General features: G+C 43.8%; 1 protein-coding gene across 1 annotated transcript in view; it reads left to right on the top strand.

Moving 5' to 3' along the window:
• ppp2r5a (protein phosphatase 2, regulatory subunit B', alpha isoform) overlaps positions 1 to 27310 on the top strand; it is a 69132-nt gene that overhangs the window by 19493 nt on the left and 22329 nt on the right. Inside the window, exon 2 of the mRNA XM_080541161.1 lies at positions 20541 to 20737. Coding sequence (XP_080397287.1) covers positions 20541 to 20737 — 197 coding nt within the window. The remainder of the gene's footprint in view (positions 1 to 20540; positions 20738 to 27310) is intronic.

Below are 27310 nucleotides of genomic sequence, written 5' to 3'. Positions count from 1 at the left end.
TTGAAAAAAGTAACGCCAGCTCAGTAAATCATTCAAACTTAATGTTTACTTATAGGCTATGTGAATGTGACTGCACCACACATGTGAACAGTAACAAAGCAAATGCAGTTTAATTTTATGAAAAACATTGACAACAAAATCGGCGCAAAAAAAAAAAAAAAACTTAGCCTATATGCTCCTGAAACGACAGAGCAAACACGCTACATTACTAGGGATAATAATTACTAATAATTACAATGAGCCAATAGAAAAAATAATATTAGGCTATTTAAATCTCACTTAACGAGAAAACTGGCATCTCCCATCGGTCACTATTTGTTGGCTATCTGGTGATATGGACGTCTTTGAGTGTCTAGAAAAGCGCTATAAATCTAATGTATTATTATGATTTATTATTATTATGGACGTCACTTTAATCCGGCAGTTCTCAAGGTTTTTATGCACCAATCGATTCCTCTAGTGCCTCTTTATCACATTCATTGACGAAAAGGACGACTCGCATGTATAGAAAGGGAACATTGTGAGCACGTAAAATGTGAGTCTCACAACAGCTTTGCATTGATGAAACCAGGTAGGATGAACGCATAGTTCGCTGTCCATTCCTCTTTAAATGCCCTGTTTTCACAGTGAACTTTCCTCTTTAGACCTTTGGAGAGTGACATTATGTTTCTCTTGCAAGCTAGAAGGTTAAATGTTTAGCTAACTTCACCCGGCACGCAAACAACCAATCCAATAATAGTGTGACCTTGTAAGTCTGGGAGGAGGGGGAATAATTATCAGAATAAAACTTTGTTAAATAATTATTTGAATACGTTAGGCTGCGCTACATCGTCAGTCCACACATTTATTATTCAAAACTATGGAAAAGGGTGAAACTACGTTTCAACGTTGTTGAGAATCACAACACAAACTCGCTAGTCAAGCCAAAATACTGCAGCGAAATGGATTGGACTGCTACCTAGTTAACTAGAACACTACTTTACATTGTTACCTAGCTAACTAGAAGACTACTTTACATTGTTAGCAGGCTCACAAAACAAGCCGTGTTAGTTGACTAGCGATGTGTCGTTGATTTTCGACAACGCGGAAATGTATTCACATTTTTCGAAAGAAAAGTCAAAGCATTAGAACGTAGAACGGAAAATCGCACGCTCGCTTTGCGCACGGAAAGCCACCGGCCCCGATTTGGCCTGAATTTAGTTTTCAGTCAGGAGATTTTTTTTTGCTTTAATCCCTGGGTGTGACTGTGGTGTGTGTGTGACTATGGTGAGTGTGTGTGTGTGTCTGTGTGTGACTGGTGTGTGTGTGTGTGTGTGTGTGTGTGACTGTGGTGTGTGCGACACTGAGATGTGTGAGACACCGTAGTGTGTGACGGTGTGTGTGTGACTGTGGTGTGTGTGACTGTGTGGTGTGTGTGTGTGTGTGTGCGACTGTGTGGTGTGGTGTGTGTGACTGTGTGGTGTGTGTGTGTGTGTGCGACTGTGTGGTGTGGTGTGTGTGACTGTGTGTGTGTGACTGTGGTGTGTGCGACACCGTGCGTGAGCGCGCACGCCTCTTCATGAGCGGGCTTGTCCAAGGTCACCGCAGGAGTTCAGTATTAAATGACAGCCGTGTGTTTTTTCCATCCGCTGGCTTTCTACCCCAAGGGAGGGAGGAAGGGAGAAGCCCATTGATACTTTCACTGTGGAGCGAAAAGCAAAGCAACTGGAGCTTGGAGACGGGTCGGGGGGGGGAACAGGGAGCAGCTGCATGGGTGAACTTTCCCTGCTGCCTCCCTTCATACAGCCTGGCAGAGGTCGGCCTGCCTGCATGACCCATTTGGTGCTTGTTTTGGTCTCTCTCTGGACAGTTACTGTTCCAGGGAATGTTGACGGGTGCTGTAAGGGCGTTCGTTGGGAACCCTTACACATGTGTGGCCTAGTGTATAATACAAATATGGGATTGTTTAGTAGCTTCTGGAGAGGAAACTGAGAAGAAGCGGAGGTGAAGACTTGGTTGGTCTTTACCGTGATGTTGGTCGAGCCCTAGGTGTGTATGATGTTGGTCGAGCCCTAGGTGTGTATGATGTTGGTCGAGTCCTAGGTGTGTATGATGTTGGTCGAGCCCTAGGTGTGTATGATGTTGGTCGAGGCCTAGGTGTGTATGATGTTGGTCGAGCCCTAGGTGTGTATGATGTTGGGCGAGCCCTAGGTGTGTATTAGATTAGATTCAACTTAATTGTCATCGCAGAGTACAAGTACAATACAACAAAATGCAGTTTAGCATCTTACAAGTGCTAACAAGAAGTGCAAATAGTGATATATGGGCATGATATAAATTAGGGATGCACGATATGCATTTTTCCCTACCGATACCGATCAGAGCAGCGCGCGCTCGCGATTTTTTCGCGTGCACGCGCATGAAACGCGCACGCGCGCTCAAAACAACCACGTAATTTCAGCCAAAACTCGAGGATGGCCCAAAAAAATAAAATGTTTTCCTGTACTTCTCCCGTGTGTCTCTTATTGTCTGTGTCTGCATGTTTTTCCAGCATGTAATTCCGTTGTCAATAAAAACAAAAACACTGATCTGACGTTTTTTTTCACAACGTTATTACTTGTCACTTTAAGCCCAGGAGGGAGTTAGCGATTAGCGATGTTTAGCTTAACTTAGTTTAACAGAAGTATCTTCACTTTTAACATGACTTCCCGTGGTCGTAGAGGGCTGGTCGACGGCTTAAAATGACCGTGTAGACCTGTAGACCTTATTCAGCTATAGTCTTGTGTTTCTACCCCGGGCATAGCCGGTGTTATTCACGGACAAACACTCCTGTTAGAGTGGTTCTAGTACACTGGACATAGGTAACACATAGAGAGGCTTCTCCTCTCTCTCTCCATCCTACACTACACTACACTACGCATCCTATACTACACTACACTACGCTAGCTCGCGGTGTTCGGGTGACAGCCAGGGCGCGTTCGTAAATACGCTCTGGAAATCTGATCAGCACTCACGGAATGCCTCTTGTCCAATCAAATGACTTGGTCCCTTTATGACGTTGAACCCAGTGTGCGCTCCGGGGCTCTCAGAGCGAATTTACGAACGCAGCCTCAAGTTCAATACTCGCGACACACACGGACTGGTCCAGTTTCAGCGCTTGTGGGTGTGTCTAGCGCTGTGAAGGTCTGAAAAGCGGCCTAAATCTTTCTCTTTTTTTTGGGGTTGAGAAATCTGAATGGTGGCGGAGGAAATTCCATCGTGGCGGTCCGCCACGATGAAATGCATGTAGAGGAAACACTGCCGATGTTTACCCGCTTCTTGTGGCCGATAATCGATATGATAACCGATATATATATATATATTTAAAAAATTCCTAGCACCAGGGGAGCCCCCCCTCCCAAATTTCGTTGTTTGGTACCTGTACTATATCAATGACAATAAAGACCATTCATTCATTCATTCAAACATGGACATGATATGATAACCGATATGAGAACAGATATTATTTCACAGTTGATAACCTGTAGTTCATGCACACCTGAAGGTAAGAAAGGCTATGTAGTGAGCAAAGATTGATGATTTAATATTCCATAGTGATCTCACCAAATCTAACTTACATCACTATTGTTAACACAACAAAGAGAACACTTCTGACTTCAAATGTTCATTTATTATTTCCTCTAACAAACAGAATCTGTTATAGACAGTGCACAATGCTTTTTTTAGCCAAGATCTGGCCTCCTTTTATGAAACAAAAAAGGCTCACCTAAGCCTTCTCCAAACATGGTTTCAAAAGCCCCGCGGATGGCTGTCGCAGTATGCGAACCGGAGAACTCCTGCGCATGCAGCAGTGTCTTCATATTGAAGTCCTCATCCAGCCACTGGGCCGTCAAACTAAGCATACTGCCTGGACTAACGTCAGAAGTCCATGGGCTGGTTTCAGAGACAAGGCTTAAGCCTAGTCCTGGACTAAATCACACTTTCAATGTAAAATCTCCATTGAAGATGTTTTTTAGTCTAGGATTAGGCTTAAGCCTTGTCTGTGAAACCGGCCCCATATGTCCGTGGTAAAACTTATCTGGCTTACGCTAGTATCGATCAGACTATGGATGTGTGTGGCGACTGTATCATACAGAGCAGGCAGGCACACGTCTGCAAAATAGCGGCGACTTGGGAGTGTATACCGGGGCTCTAAATGTGAAATTAGCTGGCGAAATCCTTTATCTTCTACTACAGAGAAAGGCTGGTCGTCGACTCCATTATTTTTTCATTGATTGCTTGAGCCTTTGACAGGGCTTGACGCTTACCTTTTCCCCAGGTAGCACTGTGCTACCATGTCAAAAAATTTAGTAGCACACCAACAATTTCAGTAGCACAATGAAAATTGCGCAGTTTTCGTATGACGACAACAAATGATCATAATCATAACATATCAGAATTATCATAACCGGCTCTTGGCCGTAATAAAAATTGAGACTCACACAATGTAAAGGGGAAGTAAGAATATTCATTTATTAATAAATGATTCATGAATAAATAAATAATTAAGCCCAGGCTTTCATATAAAATTCATAAATTCTGAGCAATTAAATGCTAAGAATGTCTGTGGTCCAGCAGTCTTGATAATCTGGTCGCCTGGCCCGCTTAGAGCTATCAAGCCATCTTTCAACCGCTGGACTTGGATCAAACTGCTCAAGCGGAGGCCCCTCCAAACTGATTCGCATTAGGTCTTCTGTGGTAGAAACGGCCAGGCTACTTCTGGTTGCACTTTTAATGCGGTTCTGGGCTGAAAACCCCCTCTCACATTGGGCAGCCGAGATTGGGAGCACCAACATAATTTGGACCAGTTCCAGTATGTTCTAAGGGGAGAACAATTTTCATTTTTAATAAATGTTTAACCCTCACCTCTCACTATTCAAAAACAACATACATACAATAAACATGAATGTGTTTAAGTGTAGGGCTATCTGGATCTACTTTGCCTTACTTGGTAGTAGGGCTGCACGATTAATCGATTTTAAATCGAAATCGCGATTTGAAATGACGCGATTAGCTAATCGCAAAGCCTGCGATTTGCCTGCGATTTTTTTTTTTTTTTTTTTTTTACAAATTTTTTTTTTTTTTTTTTTTTGCCATTTAGCAGACGCTTTTTTAATCCAAAGCGATTTACAATTACGAATTACAGGGACATTCCCCCTGGAGTAACTGAGGGCTAAGTGCCTTACTCAAGGGCACACTAGTAGTGGTGTGGTTTCAGGCGGGATTTGAACTCACAACCTTCCGATCACAAGTCCAACTCACTATGTGTTTCTCAACCCTCTCCTCGGGGCGCCCCAGCCGCTCCACATATTTGATCTGTTCCACCACCAGCACACCTGATTCAACTAATCAAGTCCAAATCATAATTGCTTTGGACTTGATTAGTTGAATCAGGTGTGCTGGTGGTGGAACAGATCAAATATGTGGAGCGGCTGGGGCGCCCCGAGGAGAGGGTTGAGAAACACCACTACCCGTATGGGATACGTCATACAGCGCGTCGGATTCAACGTCAATGAACGTCAACGTCAATGAACGTAAAAAAAAAAGACACTTGTTGAGAGAAACAAAATGGTGTTGCTGTTTAAAAAAAACATAAATAAATATGTTGTCCCAATTCATATCTTTTAAGTTCTCATCCTTGCATTAGAATTAGAGCAGTTAATAGTTTGATGGTATCATGTGGTAATGCTCTCTGAAAATAGGTGATAGATAGATTCATCCAATCACCTGCCAAGTATTTTTTGAAAGTACCTGCCCTTTTCCAAACAGCTTCCAATTAAGCTTTCCTAGATGGTTGTGTGAAACAAACCACCTGAGTCAGGTTAGTAATGCTCCATCACATGTTTTAATCTGAAGCTTGATTTTAAAGCAACCCAACTTTAAAGCAACCCAATGTAAGTTTAGTTCTTTCACTCGTAGCTCGGGCTGTGGGGGTGCTAGAGGAGGGAGCCTCTAAGTCCCCTGAAGACGTACAAACAAACTGCACGTTGATACGACCTTCCTAGCCGGAGATATGGCCACACTTTACAAAAACTCCCCTTTTTTTTTTTTTTTTTTTTTTTTGCTATTTAAAAAAAAAATAATCGCAAATTAATCGCAATCGCGATATCTGTCCAAATAATCGCAATTCGATTTTTTCCCCAAATCGTGCAGCCCTACTTGGTAGTCTTTCTTATAGGGGTCCTTTGTGAGGAGAACCTCCCACAGCTCAGCATAGCTTTTGTCGCTGAAGTTCTCGCTTACGAGTACTTTCAGCCCTTCCCATTCCTGTTGCAGGGCAGGAATATCACACCCCACTCTGAAGGATAGAAGAGAGCAATTGGGTTAGCACATATGCAACTAGTGTCTCACGTCTGTCAATGCAATGTCTTAAAATGCATTCTTACCCTGTCAGAGGCTCATGGAAATGCCTTGCCAGATCTGCAACGCTCTCATTTCCATAAGTGAGTAGGCTGGCTTGGTCTTTTGGCCAGGCATCAGGGTTGAAGACTTTGAAAGAGTCCAGCGTAGACTTGACGCCCTCATCTGACACCAAACTACCAAACCTAAAAAAGAAGATTTATTGCGATGTCAACACAATCGATTTGTGATTTACCTTGGTGTGATGCTTTTAAAAACAAAAGAGAGCACAGAGCTCCTTTAGTGTTTGTTGCCCATACCTCGCTTTGATAGCATCCATGCTGATGTCAATGGCAGCTCTCATCCTCGCTTTCCCCGTCTCTGTCTTCTTCGTCCCTCTCGTCTCCAGCTGTAATGTTGACTCCACTACCCCCCTCTACCTCCTCTCTGTCTGGAACGCTGCTAACATTAGCCTTCTTGCTAAAGTATGCCGTAATCGGATTCATTTTAACAGCGGTCTTTTTCTGACAGGATTTTCAAATGTAAATGCGCGCTTGTTGTACTTGCGGGTCACGTGTCTGTCACGTGTCTGTTTTCAAAGGATTGCATTGGTTTAGATGCGCTGTGATCTTATTAACGAACATAAGATTGACTGCGCATGACAGTAGTTCCGTTTTTTTTTTCTTTTTTTTCTTTTTTTTTTTTCGCACTGGTGCGATTGAATGTATTTCCAAGTCGCACAGAAATATATTCACTCGCAAATGCGACCGAAACAGTCGCACTGTCGAGCCCTGGCCTTTGAGCTGTCTGCTGTCTTCCTGCAGTTTTCAAATGCGTGTTCAATAGGCACCGCGGCTAGGCTACTGCTTCTGAAGGCTAGGCTACCACCGCGGCTAGGCTACTGCTTCTGAAGGCTAGGCTACCACCGCGGCTAGGCTACCTTCTGAAGGCTAGGCTACCACCGCGGCTAGGCTACCTAGTGCTTGATATTCCTTCCATACAGCGTGCTTGCAATGGTGAATCTTAAGGTGACTTATGAGATTCGTTGTGTTGTAACTCGTAGACCTTTGCCCTCCTCTCCGAACTTTTGTCGAACATGTGTTGCAAATTGCAAACGCTGAACCTGCACTATCTGCCTCAGAAACTGAAGAATGTCAGACACACCGGGGAAGGCATGTTTCGCTCTCGTCTCGTCTATACACTGCGTGCCTGTACGCAGGCGCAGCAGCATGAGCGCGGAAACCGGAAGCAGAAATATTTCCGGCTTCATATTATCGGTTAAATATCGGCTAAAATTTTTAAAACCGATAAATACCGATAAACATTAATTTCCCATTGTCGGGCCGATAATATCGTGCATCCCTAATATAAATAGAACAAGAATAGCAGTGATGGGCATCTCTGTAATATACAGTATGTACAGAGGTAGTATTGTAAACATCAGTATAGTTTAGAGGTAGCCTATATACAGTTATGGGCAATATACAGTTATGAGCTATATACATTGAGCTAGTATACAGTATCTAATGTGCAGAGTATAAAAGAATACCATGGTATCATGGGGCTCATAGAATTCCATTCTGGTGGAATTAAATTGTTATTCAATGACGTACACGATGATGATCCTTTTCATTCCTGCTCGTTATGAATGTGCATTAGAAGCTGTGACTAGGATAACTGCTTTAACCAGTTCTTTTGTTCCCTAAGGGTTAGGTAAGGTGAGTGGAATTCCGGTAACACTTACAGAACCCCTTAATTAAAAGTGTGATCATCAAATGAAGGTATCTTACTCTAATCCTGTCTTAGAATAGGCCTTTATCCAGGCACAGAGTAGGCCTAATAGATTTAGTGCATAGTAGGGATGGACGGTTTCCAATTATTGAAACCGAAAAACCGTCAAAGACTAAAACCGCGGTTTTCCGGTTAACCGAAAAACGAAAGGAAAAAAAAAAAAAAAAAAACGAAAAATAAATAAAAATAAATTCTAATAATTGAGCCCTACTGCTACAATACACTCATGTCGAACACCATTAAAACACCGTAAGCACAGTCGCAACACATTTAGGCTACTTAGTTTCACAAATATAAGTGGAAAGGCAGACTTTTGTAAGCTACACCATACATGAAAACACATGAACTCTTAACACACCAGCTCCGCTGATCCAGGGTGCTCGCCTGCACGGAAGATCATCTCTTGGAACAGCGTCTTCATTGAATGAACTGCTTTCTCAATATCTTGGTTCTTAGACAAAGTTTCAGCTGCTGCTCAATGTATTTAAATATTTGAATACTGCTCAATAATCACTGAAATATTAGACTTAGAATTATGCAGTGAACATACTTAAAGCTTTTCATAAAAACCACATGCCGCGAGACTGACTCGTCCTGAACTGTCGTAAGTCAATCAACAAAGAATGCCCCATCAAAATAAAAGTGCCCATGGTAGAGCTGTCAAAATAGAGCTTTCAAAATAAATGTACTAGAGATAAATACAGAACTACCTTTGCGTCACTAAGTGACCGCGTATCTTCTGAGACATGCGTTCTGTCATCACTTTCAGTAGCGCCTTCACACACAGTGGTGCTGTGCACAAACACTCTTGATCCGTATAGCTCTTGTTTTATTATATTGTGGTTTAGTAAATACTGCACTTGGAGTTACATTCAATGCATGATTTGTGCTATAGAACATAAATAAAGTTTGATTGATTGATTGATATCAAATCAAATCACATTTTCTTTCTATAGCGCATTTCTCACAAAAGTGACCCAATGCGCTTTACAGAGAGCAGCGAAAATGATCTTATTAAATAAATGTAAGCGAGTAATTGTAAAAAACCTTTCCTATCTACCAATAACTGAAGGCAACTATCTTTCCCATAGAGTGATTCGTTACCCTTAAATATAATCCCAATTAGATATTAATCCTCAGTTATTCTTCACAACTGACCAAACCTCTCACTCATTGCGCGGCAGATTCAGACTGTATCATTGTTATTTTCACACACGACAAACATGTGACATGTTCCAGTTTTATTCTTTGAACAACATAGGAAAAAAAAAAAAAAAAGAATCCGGTTTCAGACGGTTTTGATAAAAAACCGTTTCTATTTTTATAAACCCCGGTTTTCGGTTTAACCGAAAAACCGTCCATCCCTAGTGCATAGAGGACTAGAGCAACACATTGAAAAATACCATTGAAAAACTATCCCTTTTAACTAAGCTAATTATAAACACTACAATCTCCAAAAAGAATGCCACATTTTTGGCTGAATTCCACTCCCTTTTTGTGTTTGTTTTTACATCTATCGACACAGTAGGAATGAGAAAAGGAGACAGAGGGGGATCACAGCGCAGAGAAGTTAGACCTAAATGGGTGGCTGCGGCGCAGGAGGTAGAGCTAGCGTCTATCGGCGGTTCGAACCCCGGCTGGCCACATGTTGAGGTGTCCTTGGGCAAGACACTGAACCCAAAAAATTGCTCCCAATGAGCGGGTCTGCGCCTTGCCTGGTAGCTTGCCGCCATTGGTGTGTGAATGTGTGTGTGAATGGGTGAATGAGAGGCCGTTGTAAAGACTTTAGGAATAAGGCGCTATATAAGTCAGTCTATATAAGTCAGTCCTATATAAGTCAGTCTGTATAAGTCAGTCCATTTACCATTTTAGTTAGACCTGTGATTAGTCCGTCTCTGCACTTAACCAGTTCTTCTGGAGGAAATCAAATGGAAAGAATAACATCTCAGATTTACACAGGAGATGTGATGAGGTGGGGGGGGACGACAAGTTTTGGGCACATTATAATTTCACAGTTCCACTTTACAAGACCCAGTGACGATTATCCTCAATGGGGGGGGGGAAAAACCATATTTACTTTTGTTTTTGTTTTCTTTCTTAGCTAAACATTGCATTTCTGCAGGCCAGCTTCATCTCGCATGGCTGCTGCATGCTGCTGAGGCAGAAATCAGCCGAAAGCAGACTGTCCAACTCGCCACACATCAGCCACTGGCCGCACACAACCCACACAACTCACAAGCCACTGAAATGGAAAGTAGTTGCATAATCGCAGCCATCCCCTCACAAGACTGCTGACTTCAGCACAACCATCCCTGCCCCCCCCCATCAACACTGACATATCCCGTTCCCTGTGTATAGATGCTGAGCCTGATACTGCACTGGATCCTCTTGTGTCTGCTCTGGGTCCTCTGTGTCTGCTCTGGGTTCTCTGTGTCTGCTCTGGGTCCTCTGTGTCTGCTCTGGGTCCTCTGTGTCTGCTCTGGGTCCTCTGTGTCTGCTCTGGGTCCTCTGTGTCTGCTCTGGGTCCTCTGTGTCTGCTCTGGGTCCTCTCGGTCTTTGCTCCACCCAGGGAAGGCCAGCAATTCTTTCCTAATAACTGAGCTGCTCTTTAAACGAAAGCAGATAGTGCCGTAAAAATGCCTCATAAACCTTTCAGCGGCTCCTTGAATAACCATGTACGATATATTTAGTGAGTGACACAAACTTAAAGTAGCACTCCGTACCCGTCAAGGCCAATGTGATATTTGGTTGCTAAGTGACAACAATCTACAATCTGAGCCGAGGCCTGTGTTTCTGAATGCAGAGCAGGTTTGCTGCAATGAGTTGCTCTCATGCAAATCCTACACAGCCTCGTCAACATTTGCTGGCTCACTTTGTCATTCGGTTATAAAACGAAATGCGTCCATATTGCAGAAGTTGCTGTATTTCAGGGACCAACAAACTGTGTTGCTAGATGGGATTGATTTCTAGCCCAACCACAGTCAAAAAAACGCCCAGTGTGATCATAAGTAACCCAATTGGGAGGGAATCCGACAAATCAGGCAACACTGTTCCCTAATTCTCCGTTCTGAGGAGAAGCTGTCATGTGACACGTCTTTTTAGACAGTTCATTTATTGACAAATTACATTGTTTACAAAAATCACTTTCATAGCATCTTCAACCACACACTCTTAAAGCGTTTATTATGTACGGTATAGCAATTTATGACGTTGTGATACAATTTTTAAAATAATAATAAAAAACTAAATAAAAAAGAATGACGGTTTTGATAAAAAAACGTTGCTATATTTAGAGACCCCAGTTTTCGGTTTAATTGTAAAACCGTCCAACCCGACTAGTATCAAGCTTTTTCAATAGGTCTGTTAGCAAAAACACATCACTCTGCAATTTCAATACGTTCTGCTCAAACAATCGTTCTGCTACTGAAATCCAACAGTTAAGAGCTGTTTGTTTTTTTTGTTTTTCTTTGCAGTGGGGTGGGGAGGTGGGAGGTGGTGGGGGGGTGGAAGGGCTGCTCAGTTACCTCAGGTCATGTTGCTGCTACTGAGATGCTAACGAGCTTAAAGCCTGTCAGTCACTCCCGCCTCCTCCAGCTCAGGTGCAGGTGTCTCTCTGCGCTGAAAACACTGTTTAACAAACGGCAGACAAACACACACTCACACAAGGTCCTGAACTCATGACGGCTTATCGGCTCCCATCTCTTCATGGCATTTCTCTCCACTACACGATCTGTTTTGTTCCCTATCTCTCTCTCCCTCTCCTCTCTCTCCTTTAAAAAATAAAAAATCTCTCACACGGTCTCAGATGACAGTGTGTGGTTATGAGACGACACTCGCATGTTAACACTTTGAGTGAGATTGATTTGTCAATGAATCTCTCCCAAGCCATCAACGATGCAAAGGTCTGTTATGAAACAAAAGCTTTCTGCATGTTCACCAATCAATTAAGCAGCAAGGGAACTAGGGTAATTAGAGTAAGCCTGTTGATCTGCAGTGCCGATGTTGTTGTCAATATAATTAGCAAAAAGAGAATTTCCCTCCTGAATATAGCCTACCCCACGCTAATTGTCATATAACGGATGATGGTAAATGTTATTAGATTGCGACCGCTCAGTCATCGCTAATCTGATACCAAGATGAGAGTACCATTCCACCTCCTGGGGATTGGGGGGGGGTTCACTTGCCTTGCTAGTGATTAACGTTGTCGCTTCAGAATAAGAAAGTTGAACGTTTCCCTTTCCTCTGAGGGAAAACTCCATGTGGTCCACTGTGTGAGTCTGATAACAGCGCGTTATCTAAATCTCCCAAACTCTGTCTTGTCCTCGCTGTGCTCATCCCAGACCTTGTTGGTGATGGGGGCTGGTGAAAATATTTCTTTCCCCCCAAAAGCCCTCCTAGGATTAGGAATGTGTGCAACAAAGCAGTGGGTTTTTTCTTCTTTTTTTTCTTTTCCAGAGGGCAAAAATAGCTACGGATGGGGAGAAGAATCTCACGTCAGGCTGTGTTTCGCAGGCCCAGTCACGGCTGCTCCCAGAAGGTTCTGGAAGATTCCCTGTGAACAGGCGGATGTCTATTTAGAGGCAATCCGGGTCCTCTTCAGACAGCTTACAGAGAACATTGCACTGTGTGCCTGTATTGCGCTGGCTGAACACAGTTTAAGAGTGTTTAGTAGTGTGACTAGTTTCCAAAAGTGGGTATTAGTTGGCTAAAAGAAGCACAGATCTGGGACCGGGCCTATTCCTGTTTTTACTGCGTCAGACACAGTTATAGGCTACAACAAACGTTGTCTGTCTGTCTGGGAACATTTGCATGCATGCGCTCTGTCAAGGTCAGGTATAAAACGAGAGAAGAATAGAACATGCCTAAAGATTATGAAGCGATGGGGACCTTTTTTCCCCCATCCTCTTAAGGGCAGTCAGCACATCACCTGAAAATGCTCTGTGCTAGAGGAGCTCTGGGGCTCCTGTCTGATGGTGAAGAAGTGGCCAGGGAGTGCAGTTACCTTGCCCAGGGCTAAATCAGAGGCTGTTTAACGAGGTAAAGAATGAAACAGACAGTTACTGCACCCTCATTAAGATTGGAATCCAGCGCTCCTGCCCCCGATGAAACCCCCCAGCCCCAGACAAAGGCCGATTCGACCTGTCGATTTCTTCTTTCCTCACAGAGGAGTGTGTGTACGCGCGTGTGCGCAGTACAGGATAAGGATGCCTGCTACTCAGGAAAAGGGAGGGGTAAAAAGAAATGTCTGTAAACGGATGCGAACCCCCGACACAACGGGTGCTGCTCTGTGCTTGGAATGTAGGCATTAAGGCACAACTCCTGTTGTGGTGGAGTGCAGCTCATGTGTGCTATGTTGGATTCCCAGGGGGCAGCCCTGCAAGGCATACACACACACACACACACCGCTCCTCAGGGCAGGTATGCAGTAGGTGTGTCTTTCCTAAGGTGTGTCTGCACAGCAGCAACCAATATTCTGTATTCAGGGGTTTTGTTGCGTCACACCTCCAATGCCGCCGGCATGTTTTCATTTGGTGTGGAACTCGGAGGTCGACTCCTGTGGAACACTTGGCGCTGCGCCTGTGAATTCTCTTCATTCTCTCCACCCTGCTCTGTTGTAAAGGTCTACGTCTGTTTGGTTATGTCATTTTAGAAATGTGTCACCTCTCAACGAGAGAAACTCAGCGGTTAAAACAACTCCCAACTCCCCCTTTTGTCTGTCATCATGGTTTAACCTGTCCCCATCCCATCCCGCCCGTCTCTGGCTGACCCTGCAGCAAGAATGTGTGTTTGTTTTGGAGATGTATGTGTTAATGTTTCAGTCTCATGCTTTGTGTTTGAGAAACTATGAAGTGTTTTTGCCACGTTTGCTGTGTGTAGAGTGTAGGCTAGCGGGAGAGGAAACAGCCGCAGTGAACAGAGATCAGTGAGATCTGTGGTCGTAAGAGAGAGAGAACAGCTTGTCCTTTGTGATGCAACAGGCCCAGTCTATTGAAAACCGTTACAGTAAAGACGTGCTATTAGAGCAGAGGTTCCCAAACTTTTTTTAACCAAGGCACCCCTGAAGCTTCCCCCTTCTCCAAGGCACCCCAACTCTACGAAGATTTTAAAAATGCCTCGGAGCTTAAACTAAAAACAATACACGATGAATTGGTTTGAAAATGTGTGTTTATATATAATACATAAGTACGGTATTGCCCCAATGAATTTTAACAAGATAATAAAAGTCATAAATTAACTGTAATGGACGGGCAAGAATGCATAGGTCAGTCAAACTATCGCTAAATTAAATAAAATTGTGGCCCTCAAGGATTGTACAATATGGGAGGAGACTCAGAGGGAATTCTTCACACAAATAAAATATCAAAGGCCTGTATAATCAATCAATGGAACAATGCTTTTTTGGGGGGCTTAAAATAATGCCTTAAAATGTAATTCTCATTTCAATGCTCATTCTGAGATTATTATTTCACATCTGAACCAAACGGGTAACTCACAACTATAATAATTTAACAATAATAATCATGACAGAATTGTAAAAATTTAGAGAAATAAAGCAAAGAAATATGTTGTGCGCATTAGTGGGACACATGCGCCTGCTTTTGGGAGCAGAGTCTCTATGCGGGGAGAGATGGTGGACAGCGCGACACGCAGGTCCTGTTCCACTGACAGACGCGTGCGTGTCTTGTTCTTGACGAGAAGAAAAAGCCAGCTCGCACAAGTAGGAGGTTGGGAAGGGTAAAAGCACATTGATGGCGCTCTCTGAGAGAGATGGATATTCATGTCCCACAAGCAGCCAAAACCTATCCAAACCTAGCTCACCATGTTTGAGCTTCAGTGTGCGGCCCATAATGAGCTCTGCCAGTTCATCTGGAGCTTTGCTGCTCAAACTAGCGGCTGATGCTGATGAGAGGGGGTTGAACGGATCCCGGAGCCAGTCGAAGTCTTCGTTCATTGGAGGGAAATAGGACTCAAATCTCTCCTCCAGCATACGGAGGTGCGCAGCGATCAGATTCAAGAAAGACGCTGACTTGTGTGCTGCGTCATTGGCCGTCAACGTAAACATTTCAATGTTTTTCTTGGCCACCCCGTCTTGCCACCGTCTCAATTTGGATCGGAATCCGTTCAGTTTGTCTGTCGCTGTCAGGATATTCTCAGCCTTCCCTTGCATTTTTATGTTGAGGTCATTAAGGTGGCTAAAAATATCTGCCAGATAAGCAAGCTTAATCCACCACGATTCATCTTCCAATTGTTCTTTGTATGGCAAGTCGTGCTCACTGACAAAAGTTATCAGTTCATCTCGGAGCTCATAGACACGGGATAACACCTTGCCCCGCGACAGCCAGCGGACCTCTGTGTGTAATAAGAGCCCCTCATGCTCGGACCCCATCTCATTGCACAATGTGCTGAACAGCCGTGACTTCAGCGGGCGTGATTTGACATAATTAACAATTTTCACCGCTTGGTCCAAGACTTCAGTGAGGAGTAGTTAGTTAGTAACTAGTAGGCCTAGTTAGTAAATTAATATCTTTCAAATCTGAGAAATATATATTTTATTTGCTTATGAACTCCATTGCACATGTAATAAACAAACGGTTATTAATGTATTATTATTATTATTTAATATTATACTTTTTTTTTTTTTTACGAGCAGATTTGGCGGCACCCACTTTGGGAACCTCTGTATTAGAGGACCAGAACATGAAGACCAAAAATGTACATGATGGGATTATGGAGAATGATGTGGTTGATGTTTTCATGCTTGTTTAGAGTTTGGAAGAAAAATAGTGCAGTTCTCTCCATTTTAGCTTGTTTTATTTATTTAATTTTTTATTTTATTAGTAGGCTACTTAATGTTCCTTAATCATTTTGCTATGTGATAGAAAGCATCAGGATCAATAATCACCCCTGTGGCATTATGGATCTGTCCTATGTGAGCTGTGTATTTACAGCATCAGTGAAAGAGAAACGGGCTCTGTTGGTGAACATTGTGCATCACTGCTGCCAGCATAGTTAATGTTTGATGAGGCGTTTGTAAAGTGTGGTTGGCATGGGTTTCACAGGCCTGTGTTTATGTACCTCTTAGTTTTCAGGTCTTGCACTGAGAAACATTTACAATGTCTAAATGAAATAAATACAGAACAACAGACACCCACGTTTTTCACTTTCGGTTGAGCTAATCCCTGTTATGTTGTGTTCGTTCTTGAGCGTACTTGGTTTACTGGTGTGATGGGGAGTTACCTGCCATGGCCATGCATTATCTAGTGACTGTTTACATTTACATTTACATTTATATTTTTGGCATTTAGCAGATGCCTTATTCCAAAGCGACTTACAATCGATATATTGCAAGTGAATCATCAATCCACCAGTCGTAGCAGGAAGAGTAATCTAGCTCAGGCCAGGGGCCATTGGCAGTCGTTGTTTTATAGACACTGGAGAAACAGTCCAAGACACAGTGCTGGGGGGTAGTAGATGTCTCGGGAGGAGCAGTTAAGATGTAACCTGAAGAGATGGGTCGTCAGTTTACTGTATTCGGTTTACAATATACATTTCCTGAAATTATATCTAATTATAAAAATGTTGTCCTCGCTTCACTTTTGATACGGTAACGGTTCAACGGTTCAGTATTTTTAAGTTAAGTTTAATTAGATTTAAAATGAAGGTATTACATGGTGATATGTAGATGGCTGTCTGACAGAAAGAAGTGATGACTTGCCTGCTGGGAGGGGAAAGGAAAGAAGCTTCCAGATGAAGCAGCATATTTCTTTATGACAGGCGTATCCTGTTTAGCAGTGTGTACAGGCGCTCTCTATTCTTTCTTTCGCTCTCTCTCCCTCCCTCCCTCCCTCTCTCACTCTGCTCATTGTGTTCCCATCCAGCCCTGTCATTCATAACTAAGACAGGGTGCTCTGACAGTACGGCGCGCTGTGTGGCTCAGCTAGACTCCCCCGGCCTCTTCTGAATGAGTCCAACACTCATCTCGGCTCTGTCACTGTTCATTGCTGTACTGCAGCGTTGCCTTGGACCACAGAATAGTATTGACTTGAGTTCAAAATAGAATACCCCCACCCCCACACACACACACACACACACACACACACACACACTTCTGTGAGGGTCAAAACATGTCCACGATAGAGCCCTGATTAGATTGTTTTGACAGACCACACTAGAAGGGTATGGTGGTGGGTGCACAGTCTGTCAGGTGGTGGTGGGGCACTTCCTTCCTGAAGCTAATACATTTAACTGAGCCAACATGGGATTTGCATGGAGAGTGACTGCATGTGCAGAACCTGGAGGTGTTTGGTTTTCCAGTGGTCGTAAATCAGACCGGCTGTTTTTTTGTTGTTAAAGGCCGCATCCTCCTTGTATCAGCGGGCTAGCCCCTAGGCTAACCCTGCTAGGTGGCTAACCCTGCTAGGTGGCTAACCCTGCTAGGTGGCTATCCCTTATAGGTGGCTAGCCTTGGTGCTCGGCTAGCCATGCGCTAGCTATACTATGCCGTGCTGTACACTGTGTCATGACGCTTTTGGGTGACTGCCAAATTCTGTTTATAGCCTGGCCGGGGTCAAGTTTGACAGCTCTAATAACCCTCGCGCACACTCTCGCTGTCTAATCCATAAATGGCTTCATTATAAAAGCCTAGAGTGACTTGGACTTCCTTTGTGTTGCACAGCCAAAGTACATCTCTGGTAATCCATGTCTATTGGAACAACTATGACCTCCATGGATTAAATTGTATAATTATGCTTTTAGATGGTTAACTCACCTTAACTCATTGGGGTCTTTTGCCCTTTTTGTTTATTCTGAGTAGCCTAATCTTATCTATCTTTTTAAATGTATTTTATTTGTAAGTTATTTTTTCGGGGCAGTCCCACTCATATTTTTCTTTATATAGACAGTAGAGATTTTGACAGGAAGGATGGGTGAGAGAGAGAAGAGGGATGACATGCAGGATGTGTCCACGGCCGGAATCGAACCGGGAACCCTGTGGTTACATGGCCGACGCTTAACCCGTTACGCCACCTAAGCGCCACGAGTAGCCTAATCTACTCCCCCTCACCTTCAAGGCGTTATTTGGCTGCGTAAACGTGGTTATCAGTCAACATCGGACGGCAGTGTTTAGACTGTTTACTCACGCTCACTAAAAGGTCTTATCAAGCTTTTGCGCTCCACCGGCTGAACTAGTAGCTGTTGTTATAATTATTAGCTATTGTTGTAATTTGGGCTATATGCTATCATTCCAAACCTTCAATACAGGCCAGTGTACAGTGTGAACTTGAGAAAGACCTTAAATGTCTGAACATTTTCTCATTCAGAAATTATTTTATATTATTATATATACCATTTAGCTGACGCTTTTAACCAAAGCGACTTACATTGCAGTGAGTGCATACATTTTTCAGTATATGTATATGGTTCCAGCGGGAATCGAACCCACAACTAGGGGTGGGACGATTAGAAAATGTCATGTCACGATTATCGCGGGCAAAATAATCGCGATCCACGATATTATCGCGATATTATTATAATATATATTTTTTAATGCCAATAAAACACACTGTAATCACTTTCACTTAGATTTTGTTGTATTTTTAGGACATTAAGTCAGTAATTCAGATTCTAGTGGCACATATCTCTGGCCATAATCCGGGTCCTTAAGAAAGAGCAATTCCTTTTCGGCCAATCAGCACCTTTCATTAACGTACCCAAGGAAGTTTAAAGAACGCACTCCCAGTGTTGCCAACTTCCAGAGCCCCTTGGCGACTTAATTAGTCAAAAGCGACCAGCGACAAATCTAACTTCCTTTTCTGGTCATTTGGGGAATTACTGTAAAGCATCTAACATATCCTGTATTCCACGGTTCACGTTACAACCGAGCTCAGGAGAGACGAGTAGGGATACAGTCTATGGCGAGCAACGGTTGCCGTCTCCTCTCTCCCTCAACACTCACTCCCGCGGCCAGTCTGATAGCAGCCGCGGGGGGCGTACCGTTGTTCCCCGGGTCCTCGCAGGGGGTTCGGGCAAAGTTGTTACAGCATGGATGTTACGTGCCTAATGCCTTTGATGCGCACACTTGCTACTTGCCGCTTTAATAATTGTATTTAGCCTATAGCACAAGTCATGCATTGCATGTAACCTCAAGTGCTGAACAGTGTTAACTAAACCACATACCACAATATATTTGCTAAAGCTTAGGGGCGACCGTGCCTTTTGCAGCCATAGACTGTCACTGCCTGGTAATAACAAGGAAGGCCAATGACAGTATCCCGTCTAAAGCTTTTCACCATCCATGGTGAGAAGGCTAGCATATGTTACCTAGTGACTGACTGACAAAGCTGACTTGACAGTAACGTTACCCATGCAGGCTGAACAATAGCGCGAGACAAGTTCTGTGAGGATATTCGCGCACGGCTCATGTGAGGAATTGCAATTATATTACAGTAACAGTCGCTAACTTGACTGCAAAAGTAATGTAGACTAGGCTGAAAAATAGCGCCAGACATTTGTTAAACACAGTTTATTCATAACATACGATTATGACGATTATTCAAATAATTAAAATTCTCCACTATTAAGTTATCGCGGGTGTTTTTATCGCGATTAACGATAAAAACGATAATCGTCCCATCCCTACCCACAACATAAGCATTCTTAGCGCCATGCTCTACCACCTGAGCCACAGAAGACCATGTTCCAAATTCCTGTTTGTCTGACAATGCTAGGTTAAGTTAGACCTCCATTGACAGCAACATTGACAGCAGCATTGACAGGATTACAATAAGCTTGAGTTTCAGCCTCACTTTATGTTATAATCATGGAACGTTTCTCATGTAGCCTTCACATAGTCGTCTTTGGGTATAGTTGAGCGTTTGTGGGGATGTAGAGCTATGTTTTGTGTTTTCCCGGTAAACATAGACTTGCGGCCAGTTGCATAAACATACATTAAGACTGGTCTACACCTTAGACTATTCTTATATTCTCAGGTTAGACCAGTCTAATTAAGACTGCCTGCATAAAAATTAAGACTGACTTATTTTGAGTTTAGAAAGTTAGCCACTTTCCCCCCTGGCTAAGCTTGACTTGAGAGCGTAAATTCGATTCCATTGTTTTGAATGAGACAATGCACACGGCGTGCGATGCGATATTGTCGCACGACAACATTCGATTCTCAATTCACACCCACACACTACTTCGGTGGTGTGAATTGAGAATCGAATGTTGTCGTGCGACAAAATCGCACGCTGTGTGCATTGGCCTTAAGACTCGGTCTATCTTTATGCAGCCGGCCCTTGGTGTCCATTCTTTCTTTCTATCTATCTATCTATCTATCTATCTATCTATCTATATCACTAAATGTGAAGTTGACTCCATGTCCTCTCTGGTTCCAGATGCGCCGTCCACAGAGCAGCAGGAGCTGTTCAGCCAGAAGCTCCAGCAGTGCTGCATGCTGTTTGACTTCATGGACTCTGTCACCGACCTGAAGAGCAAGGAGATCAAGCGGGCCGTGCTCAACGAGCTGGTGGACTACGTCTCCACCAACAGGGGGGTGCTGGTGGAGTCGGCCTACCCAGAGATCTCCAACATGGTGAGTCGGTTTATCTCATGACATAACAAACAACCCTGGTTTGAGGATAATCATTTGTATAATTATTTCAGTTTCTGGAGTCTTAATTGAAAACAGCTTTTATTGTAAAAATTAGAAGGGGCCTCATCAGGGAAAGAAAGCAGTGCCCCAACGACTCACACATCTTCAGCTGCAGTCACTCAAAGCTTACCCAGATACGGTCTTACCCAGGTGTCTTAATCACAAAGCTTACCCAGGTACGGTCAGGTAAGGTCGTACCCAGGTGTCTTAATCACTTGTCAGAACCCTCACCGCTAAACCAGTCACCAGCGCTCTTTCACAGACAGAACGACTGACCCAGTCACCAGCACTCTTTCACAGACAGAGAAGGACTGACCCAGTCACTAGCCTCTTTCACAGAGAAGGACTGACCAGTCACCACCTCTTTCACAGACAGAGAAGGACTGACCAGTCACCACTTCTTTCACAGACAGAGAAGGACTGACCAGTCACCACCTCTTTCACAGACAGAGAAGGACTGACCAGTCACCACTTCTTTCACAGACATTTGTTTACAACCAGGAAGACACAAGGCTGCCGCTGGTCCTCAGCAACCTTCTTCAGAACACTGCTTCTGTACTAATTAGTTTGAGTTTGTCCATCAATCTTGATGCATCACTGATGAGAGGTGTAATTGTTTGATGTAAGCACCAGGTGTTGGGTGGTTATTATGGATTGTTTTTGTCTGAGATTGCTGTCTATAAAGATTAGCTCTGCGTTCCTTGACAGTAACCAACTGCACTGTAGCTGCAGGCGGCCATGCATACATAACAGAACTGTCTCAGGTTACAGAGAAGAAACTGCACTCACTATGGAAAGGGCAATAAAATGGTTATAATGCTTGAAAAATGATTAGAAATTAACCCAACGAGTGACCTGGGGGGGCCACATTATGCCCATGTCGGCATGGGCTCGTATCCGGCCCATGCCCTGCTGACAGGCCCTCTTCTCGTTACGTTCCTGTCTGTCTTCATTCTCTCTATCCAATAAAATGACAAATATGAGTGGGACTGCCCCACTCCGAAAAAATAACTTAATAAATGCGTGTTTCGACCCGGCACTAGAACTATCTTTTTGTTTGAAGGTGAGACACCTCTCCACTGCCAGTTAGACTCATCAGCATATGAATTAGAGGGATTTGTGTTGCTCTAACCTGCATGCCAAGTATGCCTTGATTTTTTCGTATCCTCTCATTGTTCTCCCCCTTACTTTGGTGTTTACCTACAATTTTCAAGATGGCCTCTCTCTCTCTCTCTCTTTCTCCCCCTCGCTCTCTCTCTCTCTCTCTCTCTCTCTCTCTCTCTCTGTCTTGCTCTCTCCCTCTCTCTGTCTTGCTCTCTCCCCCCCCCCCCCCCCCCCTCGGAACTGTCTTCTCCTTCAGTTCATTATGAGTAGACCTGACGAAGCGAGTGCATGGAAACCTCGGCCTGCCGGGACATGTGTCTGAGCGAACCAGCGCGTCGGTCGTTGTGTTGCTGTAAAGTGGGCTGAACCCACCTATTTCCCGGGTAATTTGGCCTCGTTGTAATTTAAAGCAGAGAGCCTGCCGCCACAGGAAGGCAGAGAGGAGCCCGACCGCTCCCTGTCTCTCCTACAGCCACCGGTGACTCACCGGCCAACACAACACTTTACGCCACGGTTACTGTTGCCGTGAATCACTGCCAGGCACTGCCAGGGGACAGGGAACCGCCGATTACACACAGGGATAGGTAATCATCCGCACGTTCTTAGCCGAGCCAAGGGGGGACCTGCGGGTTACTTATCGGGGGGATAGGTAGTCCTCTTAGCGTCCTTAGTGGTTCTTTGGGACCTTCTAGATTTTACGTGGCAGTTTGGAAATCATCTATACTGGCGTATACAACCTCAGGCGTGCAGATGGGGATTTCTGGTTGTGGGTAGTGGTGGTCTAGTGGATAGTGAGTTGGACTGGTGATCGGAAGGTTGTGAATTTAAATCCCGCCTGAAACCACTAGTGTGCCCTTGAGTAAGGCACTTAGCCCTCACTTACTCCAGGGGGGAATGTCCCTGTAATTCGTAATTGTAAAAATGCTTTGGATTAAAAGCGTCTGCTAAATAGCAAATTCTAAATTCTAATTCTGGTTGAGGTAGTGTGGTTGTCTTGTCTGCCCTGTGTGCTGACCAAAGAGGTGGTTGGCAGGACAGGGCCTGTTCCAGAGAGGGGGGGAGGCAGGTGCACTCAGCCAGGGCTGCTGGGCTCAGAGCCTGTGAATGGGGCTTGAAGTAGGCGATGGAGGGAGGGAGGGAGGGAGGGATGGATGGATGGACGGACGGACGGACAGATTGGTAATAACGGTCGTCCTCTGGATTCTCTACACACTGCAGCCCATGGTAATGAAGTGGCGCGCGTGTGGAAGGGCAGTCCCATTATGCCGGATCAACAAGGACAGCTTTGATCATCGAGCCGGGTGGAGAGAGTACAAACAGGTTATTCATCAATGTAACCATGGCTCTCTCCCTGAAATAGGGTTTTAATTCAGCCTCTCTGGCCCACTCTTTATTGTCTCATTAGCCTCGTCGTATGCAAGACAAGCATCACACCTGTCTAGGATAGTGTATGTGTTTTGTTTTTGTTTTTCCAGCTGAAGAATTTTTTGGTGGAAGAAAATGTTCTTCGTTCGCAGGGATGAGGAGTTAGATGCCCGGGGTGCTTGTTATGTTGACACGGATGAGCGTACTTGAGCTCAGATTAGCCATTCTATTCCCTGAACCTTTGTACCAGTGGGTTGATCCACCCCTCGTATTTGCATCTAGCTCTCCTTTCCCTTTCACTCGGTTAAATACAATTCTCTAAAAACATATTTTGGATCGTATCGACATGACATAATACATTGACATTTTCTGTCTCTGACCTCTGTCTGTCTATTTCAGTCTCTCTCTCTTCACTCACACACATACACACGGTTGTTATTCTTATTCTCGACTGCTTTTTTTTCCACTCTCTTTCTCGCTGTATCTGGCTCGGAAGCATACGCACGCTCACACACACGCGCATGCACACACACACACACACACACACACACACACACACACACACACACACAGCAGGTGAATCATAACCTAAGCCCACACAGATACCACTGAGTCAGACTTGGCTATTTCACCGGTACACCATGACCCCCCACAGAGCTGTTTTCACCTACATATTCATTCCACTTACAGTATATCCACTCAAGCCAGTATAGATACACCTCCTTTACGGTCTGCTTCTCTCTTTCCCTTTCTTTCAATACTGCAATTTATGGTGTTCCCTTTCTCTCCTTACACACACACACACACACTCACTCTCTCTCTCTCTCCCCCCCCCTTTCTCTTTATCTTTCACCATCCTCCCTCTCTGTCTCTTCCTTTCTCTTTATCTTTCACCATCCTCCCTCTCTCCCATCGTGCAGTGTTGACTGTTGGGTAATTGTCTGGGTGTGTGTCCAGTGAATTAGTTCCCTAGTGTGTTAGGCAGGTGGAGCGTATCACACACACAGTACTGTACACTCAGTTATTGTCGCAGGTCAGCACTGACCGAGAAAGACCAATATTTACTGTGCTCTGAAAATGACAACAAACATTCTGTTATGCTAGCTAGAGAATGTATGACTGCTCTTCAAAGGTACGGCCCACTGTAACTCGTGTAGATTCAGATTCAGTTTAATTGTCATTCACCTTTAATTGTCATTGACAGAGTGCAACGAAACACAGTTTGGCTTCTGACCAGATGTTGTGCAAAAGCCATAAAAGTATGGACAGATATATGTACAGTGTGATATTTACAGACAAGGCCGAATATATGTACAGTTAAGATACAGTTAGGTCCATATATATTTGGACATAGACAGAATTTTGGTTATTTGAGCTGTTTACCAAAACATCTTCAAGTTACAGTTATATAATGAATATGGGCTTAAAGTGCCGACTCTCAGCTTTAGGGTAAGGGTTTTCACATCCAAATTGAAGGAAGGGTTTTGGAATTACAGCTCTTTAATATGTAGCTCCCTCTTTATCAAGGGACCAAAAGTAATTGGACAATTGACTCAAAAGCTGTTTCATGCGCCAGTGTGGGCTATTCCTTCATTATTTCTTTATCAATTAGGCAGGTAAAAGGTCTGAGTTGATTCCAAGTGTGGCATTTGCATTTGGAAGCTGGTGCTGTATACGCACAACATGCAGTCAACAGAGCCCTCAATGCAAGTGAAACAGGCCATCCTTAGGCTGCAAAAACAACCCCAAAATCCATCAGAGAGATAGCGGGAACATTAGTAGAGGCTAAATTAACTGTTTGGTACATTCTGAGAAAAAAAGAACGCACTGGTGAGCTCGGCACCACAAAAAGGTCTGGACGTCCATGCAAGACAAGAGTGGTGGATGATCACAGGATCCTTTACATGGTAAAGAAAAAACCCTTCACAACATCCAGCCAAGTGAAGTACAGTCTCCAGGAGGTAGGCATATCATCATTCAAGTGTACCATAAAGGGAAGACTTCACATGAACAAATACAGAGGGTTCACCACAAGGTGCAAGGCATTCATAAGCCTCAAGAATAGAAAGGCCAGATTAGACTTTGCCAAAAAAATAGCCAGCCCTGTTGTGGAAGAGCATTCTTTGGACAGATGAAACTAAGATCAACCTGTACCAGAATGATGGGAAGAAAATTGTATGGAGAAGGCTTGGAACGGCTCATGATCCGACGCATACCACATCATCTGTAAAACACGGTGGAGGCAGTGTGATTACATGGGCATGCATGGCTTCCAATGGCACTGGGTCACTAGTGTTTATTGATGATGTGACAGAAGACAGAAGCAGACGGATGAATTCTGAAGAATTTAGGGATATTCTGTCTGCTCAGATTCAGACAAATTCAGCAAAGTTCATTGGATGGCACTTCACAATACAAATGGACAATGACCCAAAACATACTGCATAAGCAACCCAGGAGTTTTTTAAGGCAAAGAAGTGGAATATTCTGCAATGGCCGAGTCAATCACCTGATCTCAACCGGATTGAGCATGCATTTCACTTGCTGAAGACAAAACTAAAGGCAGAAAGACCCACAAACAAACAACAACTGAATACAGCTGCAGTAAAGGCCTGGCAAAGTATCACAAAGGAGGAAAGCCAGCATTTGGTGATGTCCATGGGTTCCAGACTTCAGGCAGTCATTGCCTGCAAAGGATTCTCAACAAAGTATTCAAAATGAACATTTTATTTATGATTACGTATGTTCATTTGTCCAATTACTTTTGAGCTCCTGAAAATAGGGGACTGTGTATAAAAATGGTTGCAATTCCTAAACGTTTCATACAATATTTTTGTTCAACACCTTGAATTAAAGCTGAAAGTCTGCACTTCAATTACATCTCGATTGTTTTATTTAAAATCCATTGTGGTGGCGTACAGAGCCAAAATTATGGAAATTGTGTCACTGTCCAAATATTTACGGACCTAATTGTATATGCAGTATGATATGTACAGAACAAGGGCAATGGATATCAATATAATATGTACAGTTAGGGTATATGTGTACAGTTATATATGTACAGTTAGGGTAAATGTACAGTTATATATGTACAGTTAGGGTAGATGTACAGTTATATATGTACAGTTAGGGTAGATATACAGTTATATGTACAGTTAGGGTAGATGTACAGTTATATATGTACAGTTAGGGTGGATGTACAGTTATACAGTTAGGGTAGATGTACAGTTATATATGCACTGTTAGGGTAGATGATGTACAGTTAGATTATATATGTACAGTGTGCACAACAGCAGTGGTGCAAAAGCTAAGTTCTAAGTCCTGAGTGAATGTATTGCAGTTACACAGCCTTTCACAGCCTTCAGTAGTCCAACACTGCAGTAATGTATGTCCCGTGGCTGTTATCAGCCCAGGGCAGTTGTATGGTGCGCGAGGCATTTGGAGTAGGGGCACTCCAGGGGCAGAACGGGCATCGCACTGATGCTTGATTGCCGTCTGGCAAGCCTCCCTGGATTTGAGGTCACTTGACTCCCACGGTGGCCAATAAGCTGTCTCGTATCGGGGGGGGGGGGGGGGGGGCAGCAATACGCTCTGGAGAGGAGTGAGTGAGAGCTCTGGAACAGCACTCTTTTTATTCACTGTTAGCCCCCTAACAGTTTGTTCTGCGTTAGCTCTGCATGAGAGGCACAGGGAGATGAGAAGAAGCAACGATAGGGAGTGATGTTAACCTCTTGTCTCCTAGGTGATATTATCACTGTGTCAACCATGTCAGAAGTGATGTTAACCTCTCGTCTCCAAGGTGATATTATCACTGTGTCAACCATGTCAGGAGTGATGTTGACCTCTCGTCTCCTAGGTGACATCACTATCAATTTGATGGCAGCTACTAGATTGTAAACACAAGTGCAATATTGAAATACAACTGTGAACATTTCAAACCTGCAAACTGCGACACTTTAAATGAATGTGCAACAATACTATGTGCAATATAACAACCCTTGTGTACATAAGGTTCAGATATAGGAAATGTTAGGATATTTATTA

This window comes from Nansenia antarctica (assembly GCF_963989245.1).
Source record: "Nansenia antarctica genome assembly, chromosome: 1".
In the NCBI taxonomy this organism is placed as follows: domain Eukaryota; kingdom Metazoa; phylum Chordata; class Actinopteri; order Argentiniformes; family Microstomatidae; genus Nansenia; species Nansenia antarctica.
The sequence above is the reverse complement of the archived record's forward strand: the minus strand, read 5'-3'. Positions and strand labels throughout refer to the sequence as shown.